Source organism: Meles meles, chromosome 1 (assembly GCF_922984935.1).
Source record: "Meles meles chromosome 1, mMelMel3.1 paternal haplotype, whole genome shotgun sequence".
In the NCBI taxonomy this organism is placed as follows: domain Eukaryota; kingdom Metazoa; phylum Chordata; class Mammalia; order Carnivora; family Mustelidae; genus Meles; species Meles meles.
In genome coordinates this window covers 108,658,040-108,678,774 of record NC_060066.1, presented here as the reverse complement: position 1 = coordinate 108,678,774, position 20,735 = coordinate 108,658,040, and the positions used below count along the sequence as shown (strand labels likewise).

The 20,735-nt window shown below is 37.8% G+C and overlaps 1 protein-coding gene across 2 annotated transcripts in view; it reads left to right on the top strand.

Annotated features, from left to right (window-relative positions):
- The window catches only part of SNX27 (sorting nexin 27), a 64,327-nt gene that overhangs the window by 32,879 nt on the left and 10,713 nt on the right, over nt 1–20,735 (top strand). The window contains exons 3-8 of one of the 2 annotated variants that reach the window (XM_046020168.1): nt 6,537–6,729; nt 8,492–8,556; nt 9,861–9,965; nt 15,319–15,397; nt 17,220–17,383; nt 19,792–19,881. In XM_046020168.1, coding sequence (XP_045876124.1) covers nt 6,537–6,729; nt 8,492–8,556; nt 9,861–9,965; nt 15,319–15,397; nt 17,220–17,383; nt 19,792–19,881 — 696 coding nt within the window. The remainder of the gene's footprint in view (nt 1–6,536; nt 6,730–8,491; nt 8,557–9,860; nt 9,966–15,318; nt 15,398–17,219; nt 17,384–19,791; nt 19,882–20,735) is intronic. The other variant, XM_046020177.1, reaches the window with a different exon arrangement.

Genomic DNA, 20,735 nt, shown 5'->3' with positions numbered 1-20,735 from the left:
AATATGTGAAGAGATGATAAACATCATTAGATGAAACATTAGAGAAATGTAAATTAGGACCACAGTGAGAAATCTTTTCACACCCGTTCCCCATTGGCAAGAAATAAGAGGATCTTTTTATGTTTTACTGAGAGGAGTATAAGTTTATGTAACTAACCACTTTAGCTTACCGTTTGGCATTATCTCTTTAGGTTGATTATTCACATACTTTATAACCTTGCAGTTCTACTCTTAGCATACCCAAGAGAATCTTTTATATATGTACAGCAGGGGGTATGTATACAAGTTCATAGGAGTATTTGTTCACGATAGCTAAAACCCAGAAACAACCCAAGTGCCCATCAGTGGGATAACAGATATTTAAAAAGCAAAACAACAAATTGTTATATACAACAGAATAAACCACAAAGGTATGTAACATAGTAGATGAGGCTAGGGAAAAAATAAGCCATGAAAAGGTCTCACTCTGCATGATAACCTTTTTATAAAACTAAAAATACCTCCCCTCCCCTTTTTTAAAAAAATTCTTTTCAGAGGTAGAATTTAGTGATTCGTCAGTTGCATATAACACCCAGGGCTCATTACATCAAGTATCCTCCTTAGTGCCTGTCACTCAATTATCCCTCCCCCCACCACCTCCCCTCCAGCAACCCTCTGTTTCCTAGAGTTCAGTGTCTCTTACAGTTTGCCTCCCTCTCAATTTTCATCTTATTTTTCCTTCCTTTCGCCTATGTTCATCTCTTTGTTTCTTAAATTCTGCATATGAGTGAATTCATATTTGTCTTTCTCTGACTTATTTTGCTTAGCATAATAACCTACCCTCTAGTTCCATCCATATCCTTGCAAATGGCAAGCTTTCTTTCTTTTTGTAATATTCCATTAAAACTAAAATATCCTTTAAAAATTAATATAAAAAATAAAAATTTAAGGATTACTAATAGATACAGGAAAATACTATAAAAAGAAAAGCAAAAGAATGATGAACGTGATTGAATATGTTAATTTTGAGGGTCAGGGAAGCAGGGAGAGGAGGGCAGAGACTATGGTTAGAAATTATTGTCAGGGGCTTATTTATAGTTTAGTTTTTACAGGGTTAAAGTAACTAATTAAATTTCCAGACAAAAAGCTTGCCATAATGAGATTGCGTTAGGAACCAGGGATTATGATTAATCCAGTTCTGTACACCTGAGGTCCAAATAAAGAAAAAAAAATAGACCATTTATGATCCATCTTGGGGCAGAATACATGTATACGTGCATGCACGCACATACAAGAAACCTAAGTTATTGAAGAGCATATTGTGGCCTTTGTGCTTTTTTATTTCCAGGAAGGAGCCTAAATACTTCAGCATTGGGGAAAAAAAATCCCTCAATTAAGGATCTCACAGAAATCAACTAAGAGTACTGTATCTCCTTTTACTTTATAAGCAGCTTATGAATGGCAATGTTGTTGTTGTTGTTTTGAGCCTTTTTTTTTTTTTAAAGGTTTTATTTATTTATTTGACAGGAGAGAGAGATCACAAGTAGGCAGAGGGGGCGAGGGAAGCAGACTCTGCTGAGCAGAGAGCCTGATTCGGGCCTTGATCCTGGCCAGGACCCTGAGACCATGACCTGAGCCCAAGGCAGAGGCTTAACCCAATGAGCCACCCAGGCACCCAGTGTTTTGTTTTGTTTTGTTTTAAGATGAATTTTCAGCTAAAAATAAGATTAAATAGCAGGAAGGTGTTAGAAACAATTTGTTGGTCATAATGTACATTGAAGATTCATCCAGATCAATAAAGGGAACAGGACAGCATCTATTTGACTTTTGGAAGCTGAACTTGGATGATATTGCCAAAATGTCACCATTCTATTTTTATTTTCTAGTAACTTTTGCATTATATAAGGAGATTCTCCTCTGTGTGTTCAGTAACATAATTCCTGTCAGAAAATGAAAACTTTTTAATATTCACATCCTACATAGGACGAGATATTACCATTTCAAAGCCTTAAGAAATCTATAGGTGGGGATCTAAGGAAACAACAAAATGGAGATCTCTGATATCTGGGATTTTGGTTTTGCTACTGAATACAGAGCCCAGATGTTAATAGAATTGCTTTCCCTGTCGTGGGTTATGCTCATTGTGAGATTTTATCAGTTACAGGGCACCTGGCTGGCTCAGTTAATAGAGCACAGGACTTAATCTCAGCGTTGTGAGTTCAAGCCCCACATTGGCCATGGAACCTGTTTAAGAAAAAGAGAGAGAAAAGAATTTATCAGTTACCATCTTCTGGCATTTATTACATAGGATTAAGTCATGAGGCTAGAGAGAGAAATGACATGGCATGAATTTTCAGCATTTACATATTAGAAATTATTTTGAAGCTGAATTTTGAAACTTTGACCTGCAGAATCCAGAGAAACAAAATTAGATCACTGACAGAGAAGTTTTATACTTTCCTCACCCATATTTTTTCCTATCGGGTTCTTACTAAACAAAGAAGATCTCAAGAGGACTGAAACTTGTTACCCTCAATAGTGCTAAGAGCAGCGGGGAGCCTCTAAGCCCACCATGCCCTGCTTGCCCCAGCCCTGGAGCCTGAGGGCAGGTGCTGTCTGACTACATGGGTTCTGCCCATGAACGGGTAACAACAGAAAGTGGTATCAGAACAATGAGATTCAGGGGCGCCTGGGTGGCTCAGTGGGTTAAAGCCTCTGCCTTCGGCTCAGGTCATGATCTCAGGGTCCTGGGATCGAGCCCCACATAGGGCTCTCTGCTCCGCAGGGAGCCTGCTTCCTCCTCTCTCTCTGCCTGCCTCTCTGCCTGCCTGTGATTTCTCTCTGTCAAATAAATAAAATATTTAAAAAAAAAAAAAAAAGAACAATGAGATTCAGCAATTTTGCACAGGAAGCTTTGGGAGATGTTGTTTAATGTAGTCTGCCTAAAGGTGGGACAAAATTGAACAAACAAGAAGAATTTGGTCCTTTGGAAAGTGTGGAAGCTGCTAGTGAACTCTATTCTTCACCATCAGGAGAAGTCACTGAAATTAATTGCAGAAAATCCAGGACTTGTCAACAAATCCTTTTATGAAGATGGTTGGCTGATCAAGATAACACTCAGTAATCCTTCAGAATTGGATGAAGTAATGAGTGAAGAAGCATATAAGAAATACATAAAATCTGTTGAGGAGTAAAAATGGAATCCCTAAATAAACTAGTATGAAAGGAAGGAAAGAAGGAATGGAGGGAGGGGGGAGAGAGAGAAAGACAGACAAACTTGTTGCCTCAGACAACTGGCTTTGCAGTGTGAACGTTCCAAGTTGAAGAAAGTGACCAGTGATCATTAAATTCAGTGTACTGTTGTAAGCTAGACTAACTTCATCTAATTCTGTTTATGAGCCAGCCAGTCTTGGGGTTTAAATTAAGGTAGAAAGATCCCAAAAGCACTGCCTGCCCATGTGTATCTGTAGTTCCTATTTGATCATGTCCTCCTCAAGTTTTATATATATATATATATATTTTTTTTTTTTTTTAAAGATTTTATTTATTTATTTTACAGAGATCACAAGTAGGCAGAAAGGCAGGCGGAGAGAGAGGAAGGGAAGCAAGCTCCGCACTGAGCAGAGCGCCTGACACAGGGCTTGATCCCAGGACCCTGGGATCATGACCTGAGCTGAAGGCAGAGGCTTTTAATCCACTGAGCCACCCAGGCGCCCCCAGAGAATATATATTTTTGATAGACATTCTCCTTTGTAATGAAACTATGGGCATTTTTTCCTTTCTTTCTTCTTTCTTTTTTTTTAAGATTTTATTTATTTATTTATTTGAGAGTGAGTACACAAGTAGGAGAACCGGCAGGTGTGGGAGAAGCAGGCTCCCCACTGAGCAAGGAGGCTGATGTGGGACTCCATCCCATGCCCTGGGGATCATGACCTGAGCTTAAGGTAGACGCTTAACTGACTGAACCACCCAGGCATCCTGAGACTATGGGCATTTCTCATGGCCCATGGACATTCTTGAGTTTTAGGCAGAAGACCTCAGCAGGCACTAAGTGAATCAGTCATTTTTTTTGGCAAGTGAGTGTGTCCAAACCAGGGAACTATGAATACTTGGTTAATTTTAAAGACCAATGAAGAACAAAAACAATCTGTTGGTGCTCTTTTTGTATGTTTCTTATTTGCTTAGCACAGTTAATTTATTTTATTTTTTAAAAAATTTTATTTATTTGATAGAGATCACAAGCAGGCAGAGAGGCAGGCAGAGAGAGGAGGAAGCAGGCTCCCTACTGAGCAGAGAGCCCGACGAGGGGCTCGACGATCCCAGGACCCTGAGATCATGACCTGAGCTGAAGGCAGAGGCTTTAACCCACTGAGCCACCCAGGTGCCCCTAGCACAGTGAATTTAAAAATGGTTTTTGGCTCTTGGGGAGGCCATTTCTGCTTGCCTTAAAGTATTACAGAACTGTCAGGCATCAAGATTATTTATATTTCTGTTGCCTTGATGCCACATTTAAATTGGGAGTGGCGGGGAGATAGGTGAGTGGCTATTTGATGTTACTCTTCTCATTCTTTATAAGAAACTGAAAGCTGAGTTAGTTTTTCAGGTTTCTTGTTGAAATTATCACAAAGGCCTCTCAGGTTGTAGCGTTCTTTTTACCCTAGGAAATGTTTTTACGGGACTTGAGATCACTCAGGTGATCACCTTTGAAGAAATACAGTCATAGTCTTCTTGTGCATTATCAAAGACCTTTTCTTCTTTGGAAAAAGATTTTGGGGAGATCTTTGAACTAACAGTGTCCCTAAGTAGTTTTACCTCCCTTCCTTCCTAGTATGAGGAACTCAGGCTGATATATATCACCCATACTGTTATGGGCTTGCTTTTTGTAAGCAAAAGAATGGTGATGTTATTGAGAAATTTGGATACTTTAGTTTGAGAAGGAAGTATATAAGGCCAGACTGATTAAATAAGAATTCTTAAGACTGCCTGCCCTCAGGAAAACTGTGGTATTATCTAAGGGGAATGCCCTTCTCCTTTTTATGCATTTGTACTTCAGGAGGCAGTGATGGGAATACTTGATAATATATGTGATTCATTACAACTTTGAGTAATAATCACAGGAAGAATGCTCATTGATCCGGATCATACACATCTTTGGAGACTGTTTGATAATGATTAGAGGCTTTGTTTTTAATTGGAGGAATCATAGGTAAAAAGTTATGGGAGAGGAGTCCTGAATGAATGAATTTTTTTTTTTTTTTTTTTTTTTTTTGCATTTAATTCACTTCCTAAATCACAGAAGCATGGGAAAGACACATCTTGAGCTTTGAAGGAAAGGCTTTGGCCTATACATTCTCAGTGATTAACTCCTGATTCCATGAGTAGATGATCTGTTTTGTGCACGTTTAAAATTTGTAATGATTATTGCAAAACCAGTAAATGTGATTTAGGGCCTGTTTTTCCATCTCTGCCTCATTTGTTATGTTCTGAGAATACAAAGTAACTTGGATTATTAGATGTTTTTGGATTGCATGTTCTATCACTTTCCTTTTTGAGGGTACATAGTCAAGAATTTCACATATAGGGGCGCCTGGGTGGCTCAGTGGGTTAAAGCCTCTGCCTTTCGCTCAGGTCATGATCCTGGGGTCCTGGGATCGAGCCCCACATCGGGCTCTCTGCTTGGCGGGGAGCCTGCTTCCTCCTCTCTCTCTCTGCCTGCCTCTCTCCCTACTTGTGATCTCTATCTGTCAAATAAATAAATAAAATCTTAAAAAAAAAAAAAAAGAATTTCACATATATCCATTTATTTTGTAATCAGATATTTACTGAGTGCCTGCTATGTTCCACACTCTGTGCTAGAAGCTTGGCATGTATCTGTGAACAATAGACAAAAGTCTCTAACCATTTCTTCATGAGGATTATTAACTCTTTATAATTACAAGTTGGTCCTTAGAATATGTTTATTCTTCAACTTTTTGTTAGCCCTGTTTTAATGATGGAAGGAAGAACAAAACTAAAGCTGTCTGACTTTGGGAAAGGAGTTTTTGCAACAAGAACATTTTACTAACAAAATGCTACTATTACATAATTTTTAGAACTTCCTTTGAAGTTTGAGCCACACACAAATACCAGTCACATTGCTTTCTAGTTAGCCCTCACTTTATAAATCTCCAAATTTACTTGCTTGTTCATTCACTAGATTTACCACATTGACTTTGAATAACTTAACTTTCTGAAAATAAAATCCACTCTTAAAAGCTGATAATTGCCTTTGAAGATATTTAAAACAATGTGTTGGAGGTAATTTTAATAGCAAAAATAAGATCATGGACTGCTTGAAAGGAGTAGCACTCTCTTGTACCTATCATTTCTGGCATGTTTATTAAAAGTAAGCCTTATTTTACAGTGACCATGAACATATTCTCTGTTAAGAACATAGCAGAATATACCTCACCAGCATCTGTCTGAGCTTGATTTTAGATGATTCTGTGATTTAATTTGTAGTAAGTAGGCTTTTTTTGTTTTTTGTTTTTTTTGTTTTTGTTCTTTCCCCTCACCAGGTATACAATGTTTATATGGCAGGGAGGCAGCTGTGTTCTAAGCGGTACCGGGAGTTTGCCATCCTACACCAGAACCTGAAGAGAGAGTTTGCCAACTTTACATTTCCCCGACTTCCAGGGAAGTGGCCATTCTCTTTATCAGAACAGCAACTAGATGCCCGACGTCGGGGGTTGGAAGAATATCTAGAAAAAGGTAAGTTGGCCTACTAAAGTCTACTATCTTAAGCAGACATGGAGTCTGGGTATATGTTGCAACTCTTAAACTCCATAGCTAAGTTTCCCAAAACTCAGTAGTAAAAGTAAACACATTTCTCTGACCATTGATGTTGAGTGATCTGAGCTTTGAAGCTGAGACTGAAATGTCCAGCACAAGGCTTAGTTGTCATTTCATTGACTTGGTGAGCACTTAACAACAGAAAAATACATAATTCGTTTTTGATGCATTAGGGACCTGTATTTATAGGGTTATGTTATTTGCCAGCAAACACAGACAGACTCATCAACATGCTGAGTTGACTTCAGAACTAAACGGGCCATACTTAAAACATTTTTATTAAAATGATTCTCAGTTCACTGGCAAATCATACTTGAAAACTCCCTTTCCTCTTAAAAGTGCCAAGTTGTAGGTAATCTAAGGTCCTGTTGATCTAAGCAAGTTATAGGTTAAAGTATTGAAACCTACTTGTTATCTCAGGACTTCCAAGTAGTATATCAGAAGTCTGAGATGTGGATGCTGAAACATTTGCTTATCTGGAAAGGCATTAGAAATGACCCAGATTTCCAGAATAAGATAGTTCATTCTGTGACTCAGAGAAGAGATCCTTACATTATGGAGTTATATAATTTCCCAGCTGTGCAACAGGCCTTTTTGAAAATACTAATTTAATAGAATAATGGTCTTACGTGATATTTATTAATTCTGTGTCCTTGTATAAGAACGAATTGACCTAATTGAATTTTTTTAAACTTTAGTAGAGAGCCTTATCCCTGAAGAAAAACGGTTTCCCCTGTAGAAGTTAGTGAGACTCCCTCATCTGTTTTTAGCTTTTTTCTAACATGGAATGGCCTCTAAACATAGCCCTTGGGAAATGAAAAAGGGTATAATTTTTTTTTAATAAAATGAAGTAAAATCATCAGTATAACTTAACATCCTCATGGGAGTGTCAGGAAATTAACTTAGATTTAGACAATTAACTACTTACCTGCTTTCCTTCCTTCTTTTTTTTCTTTTCTTTTCCTTTTTTTTTTTTTTTGGTTGTTTTGAAGCTAAAGTTAGTGAGCTGAGAAGATGTGCTGAGCTTACTACCTCATTACCTACCCATTTTTTCCAAAGTAGTTTTAAGTGTTTATGGTTCTCTGACTGGCCTGGTTCCTAAGCCAAGTAGCCTTTTTTCTTTTTGTATTTGCTTTATTCCTAATTGACCTTATCCTTGCTCTATTGTCCTGTTCTTAGTTCACATGTGATTGCAAAGTTAAATTTACTGAACTTTCTCTGGTTCTGGGTGACTTCCTTTGGCTATGTTTAATATTTTTAGCAAGCTACATCATTTAAAAAAAATAAGATTTTATTTATCTGACGAGGGAAAGAGCACAAGTAGGCAGAGCGGCAGGCAGAAGGAGAGGGAGAAGCAGGCTCTCCGCTGAACAGGGAGCCCAGTGCAGAGCTTGATCCCATGACTCTAGGATCATGACCCAAGCCAAAGGTAGCCATTTAACCATCTGAGCCTCCCAGGTGCCCCATCAGCAAGCTACATCTTTGAGCATCCTATTATTCCTCTGTTGTAGTTCATATTTATAAGAATATTTGTTGTGCCTTAACATGTCCTACATCAGGAATGGCATACCTCCTCTGCATTGCCTGCTACTCATGATTTATGCTTAAACCTTGATATGTTCCTGACTTTAAAGTCTTGATGTTAGAATCTCATGCCAGATTCTATTTTTGTTTTCTACAGTGTGCTCAATACGAGTCATTGGTGAGAGTGACATCATGCAGGAATTCCTATCAGAATCAGATGAGGTAGGTGAAGAATCCCTTCAGTGACTATTTACCCCTTGGCTCCTTGTGGGGGAAAACAAAGATATTGGTTATAGATTGAACTGCCGTAAATTCTCCAAATGAGTGTTTTTTCAACTTCCCTTTCTTCTGTACCCTGCTTATCTTTCAAGATCTACTCTCCTAGCAAAATTCAGATAAAACATTGTAAAAGTATTGTTAACTCTGGTCACCATGCTATTATTATACACTAGAACTCCAGAACAAGAGCTAAATCTTGGTCATCTTTCTATTCTCTGTGCCTTACCATAATGTCAGGCATATTGTAGGTGCTTAATAAATATTAGTGGAGTAGAAGAATGAATATGTAATGCTGCTATATTAAATAGTGTTTTATCTGATAATTATTTTTTATGTATATGTCTTTTTTTCCCAACTAGATAATAAGTTTCTTTCAGACAAGGGCTTACAATGAAGGAATACTTAGGATGGTTTTGATGATGAATATTTTTTAAGTGGTAAATGAAATCAACTTGCTCTTAAATAGTTGTTTCTCTCTAATAAAACTTAGAAAGTCAGAAATCTGTTAGAGGAGGGGCCCTGGGTGCGTCAGTTGGCTAAGCATCCAACTCTTGATATCAGCTCAAGTCTTGATGTCAGCGTCATGAGTTCAAGCCCGGAGTTGGGCTCCACACTGGGCATGGAGCCTACTTAAAAAAAAAAATCTGTTAGAAGAATATATTAATCATCAAAAGCAATAAGAAAGAAGGATCTGTTGAATTAAGGGATAAGAATTGTGTACTCTTCTCTAGAAGAAAATTGGGCATTATACTAACTCAGATTCCTGCATTTCATCCATTTTTCCTGTCAAAGGTGTTATGATTACTTCAGGGTTTAGAAAGGAACTTAAGATACAACTTGAACCAATCTAGTATGCTTAACCATTTAAATCCAGAGAATGTTTGTCAAAACTACTGCATTTAGTTGTTCTCTTTTCTCATTTTTGAGTTCTGAATTTTGGAAGTAAGCCAAAAAGTTTCATCTGTGTTTGACCTAGACTGCTTCACACAAGTGTTGTGTTTTGAAATGTGAACATACTAGCTTTAACATGTTTCTTTCCTCCCTGTTCATCTTAAAGGTTAACTTCTGCTGCAGCCTGAAGTCTGCTTTCTGACTTATAAAATGTATTGACTTTAAGGTTTCTTTTACCCCTTTTCATTGGAACTTGCTTTCTATCACATGTTTAGGTTTGTTGTTTGGCTAACATATTGCAAGGAGAGTGAGGATATGCTGGGTCATAAATTCTGTCTCTTTGTCTTTTTCCCCAGAACTATAATGGTGTCTCCGACGTAGAGCTGAGAGTAGCACTACCAGATGGAGCAACAGTTACAGTCAAGGTTAAAAAGAACAGTACTACAGACCAAGTATATCAGGTAAATTAAACTTGAACATGTAGACTCAGCGTTGGATGGTATAAAGCTAAGGAAGATAGATTAAATGAGTTAATACATATAAAGTGCTTGAACTACCTGGCATATAATGAGTTTATTAAATGTTAGGTACCCTTGTTGATGTTATTATTAATGTGAAAGTACTTTGCCCCCATTGAAGGAAGGGTACAGTTACCTACTGTCACAGTTACCTATTGTAGGTAACTACCAGGTAGTTACCTACCTAATAACTATGATTAACCCACCCTTTCTTTTTAATTGTAAAAAACTTTAACATACATGAAAACAGAACAGTACAGTGATCCCCTGTTTTTCTATCACTCATATTTAATAATCATCAAGATTTTACCACATTTGTATTATATATCCTTTTCCTTTTCCTTTGTTTAATTTTTTAAAAAAGATTTTATTTGAGACAGAGAGAGAAAACACAAGCAGGGGGAGGAGGGGCAGAGGGAGAGGAAAGGCAAGAAGCAGACTCCCTACTGAGCAGGGAGCCTGATGCAGGACTCGATCCCAGGACATCATGACCTGAGTCAAAGGCAGGTGCTTAACCAACTGAGCCACCCAGGTGCCCTTTTGTTTAGATATTTTAAAGCAAATTATTGGACCTGTGTATATTTCAGTATAAATCTCTAAAAAAAATAAGGACATTCTTCTTATATAAACACAAAGCCATTATCAGATCTAAAAAATTAACAGTATTTCCTTGGCATTAACTAATAACAAATCCATAGTCAAATTTTCCCAACTCTATGGAAATGATTTTTTACAGTTGGTTTGTTAAAATTTGAATCTAGGGTTGCCTGGATGGCTCAGTGGGTTAAGCCTCTGCCTTCAGCTCAGGTCATGATCTCAGGGTCATGGGATCGAGCCCCGCATCGGGCCCTCTGCTCAGCAGGCAGCCTTCCCCCTCTCTCTCTGCCTACCTCTCTGCCTACTTGTGATATCTCTCTGTGACAAATAAATAAAATCTTTTAAAAAAGAATCTGGATCTAAACAAGGTTTGGTTTTTATGTTTGTTTTAATAATAAAGCAGTCTCCCTTCCCTTCCCCAACTTTTAATTTCCATGTTACTAGTTTGTTGCAGAAATTGGGTCTGTGATGTGCAGTGTCTCACATTCTGAGTTTATCTGTTTGTTTTTTATCTGTGTCATTTAATATGTCTATCTTCTCCTTACATTTTACATAAATTGAAGTTTGCTCTAGAGGTTCTGTTAGGTTCAGGTTCAGCTTTGTTTTATAAGAATACTTCACAATATAGGAGATATATATATCTCCTATTGCTTTTCAACAGGAGTTACACAATATCTTGTTATCCCACTTTTTGTGATACTAAGTTTAATCAGTAGGTTGAGGTGGTGTTGACCTGGGCCCTCTACTATAAAATTTCCCAGTGATATGTAATTAGATGAGTGTATCATCGGTGATTGCTGCCTTAACCAGTGATTTCATTAAGGGTTACAAAGTACTAGTTTTCTAATTGTCATTTCTTCATATTTGTTAGGTAGGCTTCTTCTGTAAAGAACTTGTCCTTAACTAGGGCTATGTAGTTACCCTAAAATACAGTTTATAGGAAAGGGAGGATAAATATTGAATTTTTTTATTGTCAGTTTACAGAGAAAAGAATTGGTGTCCTAGTTGATTCCAGTGAGGGCCAATGAAATAATTATTTCATTTTATTTTATTTTTAAATTAAATTTAATTTTATTATCATGGGGTTTTAGGTTATTTAATATAATTTAATCATATATTATCTTTGATGCTCAGATTGTTCCAATTTTGGCCAGTGGAAGCTTCTTCATGTCTGGTTCTATATTCTTTTGATGCAACTTACTTGTTTATAATAACATTCTTGCTTTTTGATACAAGATGTTCTGGTCTCATCTTTGTATATTTCTCATCCTAGATTTAGAATCAGCCACTTTCCTCAGGAGTCCTGGTTTCATAATCAGTGAAATTATACACACACACACACACACATTAATTTAATTTAAATTAATTAACATATAGTGTATTATTAGTTTTAGAGGTAGTGTTCAGTGGTTCGTCAGTTTATATAACACCCAGTGCTCATTACATCATATGCCGTCCTTAATGGCCATCACCCAGTTACCCCATTTGCCAACCCGCCTCCCTTCAGGCAACCCTCAATTTGTTTCCTTAGTTAAGAGTCTGTTACGATTTGTCTCCATCTCTGATTTCATCTTATTTTATTTTTCCTTCCCTTCACCTATGATCCTCTGTTTTATCCACATTATAAGTGAAATCATATGATAATTGTCTTTCTTTCACTGACTTAGCTTAGCATAATAATTCCATCCACGTCATTGCAAATAGTAAGATTTCATTCTGTTTGATGGCTGAGTAATATTCCATTATGTACATACATACACACATGTACATATATATATACATACATATATGTATATATACATACACACCACATCTTTTTTAATCCATTTATCTGTCATTGGACATCTGGTCTCTTTCCATAGTTTGGCTGTTGTGAACATTGATGCTATAAACATTAGGGTGCAGGTACCCCTTCAGATCACTACGTTTGTATCTCTGGGGTAAATACCTAGGAGTGCAGTTGCTTGGTCATAGGGTAGCTCTACTTTTAACTTTTTTGAGGAACCTCCGTACTGTTTTCCAGAGTGGCTGCATCAGTTTGCATTCCCACCAACACTGTCAGAGGGTTCCCCTTTCTCTGCATCCTTGCCAACATTTGTTGTTTCCTGACTTGTTAATTTTTGCCATTCTGACTGGTGTGAGGTGGTATCTCACTGTGGTTTTGATGCCGAGCAATGTTGAGCATTTTTTTCATGTGTCTGTTGGCCCTTTGTATGTCTTCTTCCAAGACATGTCTGTTCATGTCTTCTTCTGCCCATTTCTTGACCGGATTATTTGTTTTTTGGGTGTTGAATTTGATAAGTTCTTTTTGTTGTTGTTGTTTAAAGATTTTATTTATTTATTTGACACAGAGAGAGATCACAAGTAGGCAGAAAGGCAGGCAAAGAGAGAGGGGGAAGCAGGCTCTCCGCTGAGCAGAGAGCCTGATGTAGGGCTTGATCCCAGGACCTGAGCCAAAGGCAGAGGCTTAACCCACTGAGCCACCCTGGTGCCTGAGTTTGATAAGTTCTTTATAGATTTTGGATACTAGCCCTTTATCTGATAATATATTTGTGAATGTCTTCTCCCATTCTGTTAGTTGTCTTTTGGGTTTGTCAACTGTTTCCTTTGCTGTGCAAAAGCTTTTATCTTGATGAAGTCCCAGTAGTTCATTTTGGCTTTTGTTTCCCTTGCCTTTGGAGATATGTGTAGCAAGAAGTTGCGGTAGCCAAGTTCAAAGAGGTTTCTGTCTGTGCTCTTCTCTAGGATTTTGATGAATTCTTGTCTCACATTTAGGTCTTTCATCCATTTTGAGTTTATCTTTGTGTATGGTGTAGAGAATGGTCCAGTTTTATTCTTCTGCATGTGGCTATCCAATTTCCCAAAACCCCAACACCATTTGTTGATGAGACTTGTCTTTTTTCCATTGGGTATTCTTTCCTGCTTTTTGAAGATTAGTTGACCATAGAGTGGAGGGTCCATTTCTGGGTTCTCTATTCTGAGAAATTATATGTAAAGGTCATGATCTGGGTGCTAGATATAATCTTTACTTTTATCCTTTTTTTTTTTTAAAGATTTTATTTGACAGACAAAGATCACACGTAGGCAGAGAAGCAGGCAGAGAGAGAGGGGGAAGCAGGCTCCCCGCCGAGCAGAGAGCCCGATGCGGGGCTTTTTGTTTATCTTTAACCCACTGAGCCACCCAGGTACCCCCCTTTTTGTTTATCTTTAATCCTGATTTGATCAAGACTTTCAGAGAGACAGGTTTCTGGATATTAATGTTTATTTTTCCATTGTAGCAAAGAAACAAATCTTTCTCATACATTTACTCATGTACTATATACCATGGCAAAAGATATATATTTCTGAAATTACAACATGATGCAGTGATTGCAAGGAAAATGTTATTTTTACAAGTTGCTGGTTTTGCTTTGTATTCTTTGTTTTGTTTTCTAGTATTTCTCTAGCAAGGCCGATTACTTACTTTTTTTTTTTTTTTTTTGGCACTTTTCTCCTCATCCTGAGACTTGTAGCTATAAGCCATTTTCTAAACCTTGAAAGCATTTCAGTTTCTGTTCAGTGCAGTGTAGAATGGTGACTTCGAACATTTATAATCTCCAGTTTCTGTCTCACATCAGCGATGAGTTTAGGGTTGATATGTGAGTAGGATATGGGAAGAAGGATATAATTTGATATGGGAAGAAGGATATTTGGCTTACTGAGACACTAATATTTAGCAGTTTTATCTTGTTCAGTTAATACCTTATTTATATTGAGATTGATCTTGTGGTACTGTTTTGTGTTTTTGAGTTTTGTTGTCTTCTGTTTGTAATTTCAGTTTTCATTTATTTGCACATGGAGTCTTTCAATTGTTTTTTGTCCTATGAGCTCCTAGAAAGAAGGACTGATACTTGTTTTTGTTTTGTTTTTTTTAAGATTTTATTTATTTGCCAGAGAGAGAGCACAGGCAGGGAGAGCAGCAGGCAGAGGGAGAAGCAGGCTCTTCATTGAGCAAGGAGCCTGATGTGGGATTCAATCCCAGGAGCCTGGGATCATGACCCGAGCCGAAGGCAGACGCCTAACTGACTGAGCCACCCAGGCATCCCCTAATACTTGTTTAAAATGTCTCTGTTGTTCCAACATTCTACTGTTTTCATGTGTATATTCATGGTGATAATGCTTAGAAAATGGAGGTCCTCAGGCTGAGGCATGGATCCTCCAAAAAATAAGAATAATTTTGAAGCATGAACAAAGTTGTCAAACTATTTTAAGCTCAAGAACCAAAGATACAGATTTTATAGGTTAAATGTGTGAGAGTGGATATTTAAGAATTTATTTTCTTCTAAGACCTGTTCTTATCAAGCACATGACTTATAAGTGGTGTTAAAAAAGACCTTCGTGGGATGAAGTCATATTTCAGAGAGAAAAGGTATTTAAGGAGAGATTATTATCAGCTTGAAGTGGAAGGGGAAAACTCAGAGATCATAGCTCTTTGGGTCAGATACGTTTTTTTCGCCTTTCATTTCGTACATATGTGTGTATGAGTGCATGTATACATACTTACAAAGAAGAATAGCTATAGACTATGTATTTAGTTTATGTGAAACCAAGATGGCGAAACTCCTCCCTTCTCCCCCATTGTACATGCACACACCTTCTTTTCCCATAGTATTTTCTGATTTATTTACCCTAAAATGAATCTATCCTGTTTACACTATAGGCTATTGCAGCAAAGGTTGGCATGGACAGTACGACAGTGAATTACTTTGCCTTATTTGAAGTGATCAATCATTCCTTTGGTAAGTGCCAGTTGGTTTATTTAAGTTTTGTTTGAGGGTATTTTATTCTAATTCTATCAGACTAAAGCTCCCAGAAGCTGTCAGACTGAAACTGTTTGCCTAGAGAATAAGAGCTTGCAGAAAGGGAGATCCCACTCATGAGGGCTGTCTTGCAGAAGCAGACCAGGCAGATCCTATTAAGTCCAAGTCAAAAGGGTGTCTGATCCCTGATCCTTTTTCCTCTTTTGTAAATACAACTTACTTATACCTAGCACTGATACTTCATGACATTTTTTAAAATCAGAGTTTCAAAATTAATATATTCCAGTGAAATAGCCAAAAAGAGGGATAGCCGATTTAGCCACAACTTGTTTTAGTGTACTTTTATGCTTTTTATAGGTAATTAAGAATAACTTTTTATTTTCACGAGTTAGAAAGAGATACATTGCTTAAAAACCTTTGCTTTAATGCATGTATTTAATTTTCCGTGTAAGTAGATATTCTTTTTCTAGGAAATTTTATTGCATGTTGACAGGAAGTTTCTCATATGTTATTTTATAAAAGCTAGGGATGGTGGTCACATTGATTGCATTGAGATCACAAAGGGGAGGAAGTCTGAGTATTTCCCCCCAACCCCAAAGAATTTATTTATTTATTTATTTATTTATTTATTTTTTTGTGAAGAGAGAGCATGAGAGGGAAGAAGGTCAGAGGGAGAAGCAGACTCCCTGTGGAGCCAGGAGCAGCCCAATTCAGGATTCGATCCTGGGACTCCAGGATCATGACCTGAGCCAAAGGCAGTCGCTTAACCAACTGAGCCACCCAGGTGCCCTAAGTTCTTGCTAATGATGACATAGATTTCCTACAGTTTATGGGTCTTTCTACATCATATATATATGGGGCTAAGGCCAGAAATGACAGGTAATATTGATTGATCCCACCTTCCTCCTCCAGAAAGGGGAAGAGTTTGGTAGGTTTGGGTTGCCTTGCCATCCCTGGTCGAGAAATAACAAGGTCAATTCCCCCTGAAGCAGCTATCTCCTTATTATTCTTCATCTTCCCAACTCCCTGTGGTCTCACTAGGCAGATATAAATGTTGCAGAGGATTGCTAGGGAACCAGGGCACTTGGATTCTAATCTTACCATTTTTTTCCTAAATTCTAGTTAACAAATAAAATGGGAAATATAAGATCTGTCTTTTTGCAGTGTTAGAAAGTCAGGTAAACATCAAGAGAAGAAAAGTCTGAGCCTTTCCAAAGAAAAGTAACATAAAAATTAAACACGATAGTGTTTTATCCTGCTGTGCCTTGTTAGGAAGAGGAAGAAACATTACTGGGAAGATGCTTTTCACTTTGACCGATGTCTTAGAGTAGGGAGAGGCTTTCAGCTCTTAACAATAGAAGCAGTTCATTGAGAATTGCCACATGGGAAACTCTGAATGTACCATAGTTGGGTGGGTAAGGCTTGCTTTAAAGATGTTCCGTGGACATTGCTGTAACTTACCAGATAATGGATAAGATAGTTTGAGTTTGGAATAAATGCTGTCTGCAGTCAACATGTTAACTCAAGGGCGTGCCATACAAGTGATAGTTTTCTGTCAGTTTGAGGCTCGATTGGCCATAGTCATAGTTAGAAGGGATAGATTTGGCTAGAGAAATGGTTATTTTGTGGTCCCATAGCAGAGCTCCTTGATGGTTGTAAACCAGTATTCTGGTTAAGGATAGCCTGCCACTCTTGATCTGTCTTACACAGTTGTCCTGAGGAAATTCCTTATGTATCTTTTCACTTCAGCTTTCTTTCTTTCCCTTTTTTTTTTTTTTTTTTTTTTTGGCTTTCTCTTCAGTACGTAAGCTGGCACCTAATGAATTTCCTCATAAACTCTACGTCCAGAATTACACGTCAGCTGTGCCAGGCACCTGCCTAACCATTCGAAAGTGGCTTTTTACCACAGAAGAAGAAATCCTCTTAAATGACAATGACCTTGCTGTTACCTACTTTTTCCATCAGGTAGGTGAATTGATCTTCCCGGAAAGGCTTGATTTCTTTTTCTGCTTATATGTAGTATGTAATTTGCCAATCCATACTTTGGATCTTTGCCTCCAAAGATCTTAGTTTTGCCTCCTGGATCTTAGTTAAGTTATATATATTTTTTTTTTAAGATTTTTTTTTTTTAATTTATTTGACAGAGAGAGATCACAAGCAGACAGAGAGGCAGGCAGAGAGAGAGAGAGAGAGGGAAGCAGGCTCCCCGCTGAGCAGAGAACCCGACGCGGGACTCGATCCCAGGACCCTGAGATCATGACCCGAGCCGAAGGCAGCGGCCTAACCCACTGAGCCACCCAGGTTGTTCTATCATGGGGCAGCTGGTTGACTCAGTCAGTAGAAGATGCTAACTCTTGATATTCAGGTTGTGAGTTCGAGCCCCATGCTGGATGTAGAGATTACTTAAAAAAATCTTTTAAAAAAGTTAAAAAATAAAATGTTCTATCCCATTTAACAGAAGATAATTAAGTTAAAGAAGTAAAGATGTCCTGGAGTTAAGATAAATTTATTATTATTTTTTTAAACAATAAGAAATGAGCATATAGGGGTGCCTGGGTGGCTCAGTGGGCTAAGCCGCTGCCTTCGGCTCAGGTCATGATCTCAGGGTCCTGGGATCGAGTCCCGCATCGGGCTCTCTGCTCAGCAGGAAGCCTGCTTCCCCCTCTCTCTCTGCCTGCCTCTCTGCCTACTTGTGATCTCTCTGTCAAATAAATAAATAAAATCTTAAAAAAAAAAAAAAAGAAATGAGCATATATGGCTGTGTACCTATTAAAAAACTTTTCATCAAAATTACACATACAGAGTTTAAAGCTCAACTAGTTCTACAAAGGTTATTATGAAAAATATCAGTTACTCCACTTATGTTTATCTCTGCTTCTCTTAGACAACCATTTTCACCCCTCCTTTACCTTTTGTTTGTTGTTTGTTTTGTTTTATATTTACTCCTATATCTCTGTTATGACTTAGTTATACTCCCGTATTTGAATTTTCAGATTCAAGCAGTATCTCTTAATTTCCCACTATAGAAGATGAGACTCTAGCTCCATTTCCTCCTGCATTCCCACTGCGTACCCCTGCATATGCATATCAAGCATACTTTGCTAGGTGACAGAGCTAGAAGTTAAACTAATTTGTTGACTTCAACTCTAAACTCATTGTGTGATGTAAATATTTTCCCTTAAATGGCTATGGGGAATGATTTTTACCTTAAAGAAATCAGCAGTCTTCTGGTGAAGGTTCAAGTGGCCCCAGGCTGGTGCCTACAAAAGTCATCCTTATAGCAAATCACTGAGGTTGGATTCTAATGCCCTGGACAAGTGATTGTTTGTTCTTTTCCCTCCCTTTTTCCCTCTCCCAAAGATGAATATTCCCTTCTCTTAGATTTTTAAAGTTTTTCTTGGGTTAGAATGAGGTTGGGAAGGGGATACATGTTTCAGATAGCTGAACCAGGAGCAGTTGAGAATAAGCACTTATATTTAAGTACCTTCATGCATGTATCAAGTCCTCGGGGATTTTTCTCCATGTATGGTCTCAGATTTATCACTTCCTATCTTCCAGTTGCTACCACCCTAGTTTACAGTCTTGTTTCAGTCCATGCTTAAAGCACCATGACATCATTAGTCTCCCTTATTTCATCCTCTTTGTAGCTTGGTTCATTTGGCACTCATGTGTAAATCAGTCTGTCTTTTAAAAATAACAAAAATTTTTATTGCTTATTTTCGCTCCAGTAGTCTTTAGTGCTGTCCTTAAGTCTAAATTTCTGTGCCTGTTTTCTGGGGTCCTTCGTAATCTGTTAACTTACCTATCCAGCATTATACTTTGTTTTCCCCTTACATGTACCCTTTATTTAAATCAGGCAGATCTGTCTCCTGAATATATTTAAGCTCAGATGCATTCCTGTTTCCTGACTTCCGTTTGTAGTTTTTTCTGTTCATCCTAACATTCGGGGTCCAACCAAGGCTTCCCTGATAACTATAATTAGCAAAAAACTCTGCTCTTCTTACTGTGTATCACTTACTATCTGTACCATACATCTTTGCTACTTCATTGTTACCTTTAACAATTATATACTGTCTTTCAGTGTTCTCTAATTGCTTCAACCTGTATAAATGAATGGCAATTTAAATCTCTTAGCAGGAGAAACAAGATCCCTCATGTGCCTAGAACAATTCTGAGCACATACTGGGCACTCTTTAAATGCTACTTTATTTCAATAAATATATCCTTGTGGCAGAATTCACTGGTGATGATAATGATGGTTCGAATGGATAAGAGTTGTTCTGAAAACGAATCTGTATCTTTTTACTTTTGTCAAGAATGTGCTTGATAATGACTTTGATGTTCCTTTCTTCCTGCCCTTGTTTTGCTGACAGGCTGTTGATGATGTGAAAAAAGGTTATATCAAAGCAGAGGAAAAGTCCTACCAATTACAGAAGCTGTATGAACAAAGGAAAATGGTCATGGTAGGTTTATGTCCCCATAATATCTTTATATAAAATGTTCCTTCTTATCTCTTAAACCTGTTACTGCAGTCATTTCTGAAAGATGTTACAACTGGTCAGTGGCTTAATTAATTAAAAAAAAAAAAGGAGGGGGATATAGACCTTCATGTAATTATGAGGGTCCTCCTTCATATTTGTTTAGTATATAAGAGGGTATTTTGCTATATGTGGGTATTTAACATTATTATTGACAATAACCAAACAGTATTCTTTTTTGGTAAAAACTTCTAAAACAAAAGATGTGCAAAACATTTAATATGTAAGTATCAGTTCTCAAAGAGTTGATATTTAGATTTTTAACACTAGAAATTTTTTTGTTTTGACTCAGGTCGTGATCTCAGGGTTGTGAGATCAAGCCCTACATAGGGCTCTGCACTCAGCAGGGCGGCTGCTTGAGATCCTTTCTCTCCCTCTCTCTCTGACCCTCCTTGGCGCCCCCGCATGCTCATGTGCGTGGGCTCCCTCTCTCAGATAAATGTTTTTTTTGGGTGGTTGTTGTTTTTAAAGACTTTATTTATTTATTTGACAGAGAGATAGACAGTGTAACTAGGCAGAGCGGCAGGCAGACGGAGAAGGAGAAGCAGGCTCTCTCCACTGAGCAGGGAGCCCCACATGAGGCTCAATCCCAGGACCCTGGAATCATGACCTGAGCCGAAGGCAGAGGCTTTAACCTACTGAGCCACCCAGGCGCCCCTCAGCCCATAATCTTATATCTAGCTGGAATAGTTATTTTATTGCTTATCTGACAAAAAGTAATAAATCTGTTTTATTTATTATTATGTATTATTTAAATGCCAAAGATCAGGGAACGATTT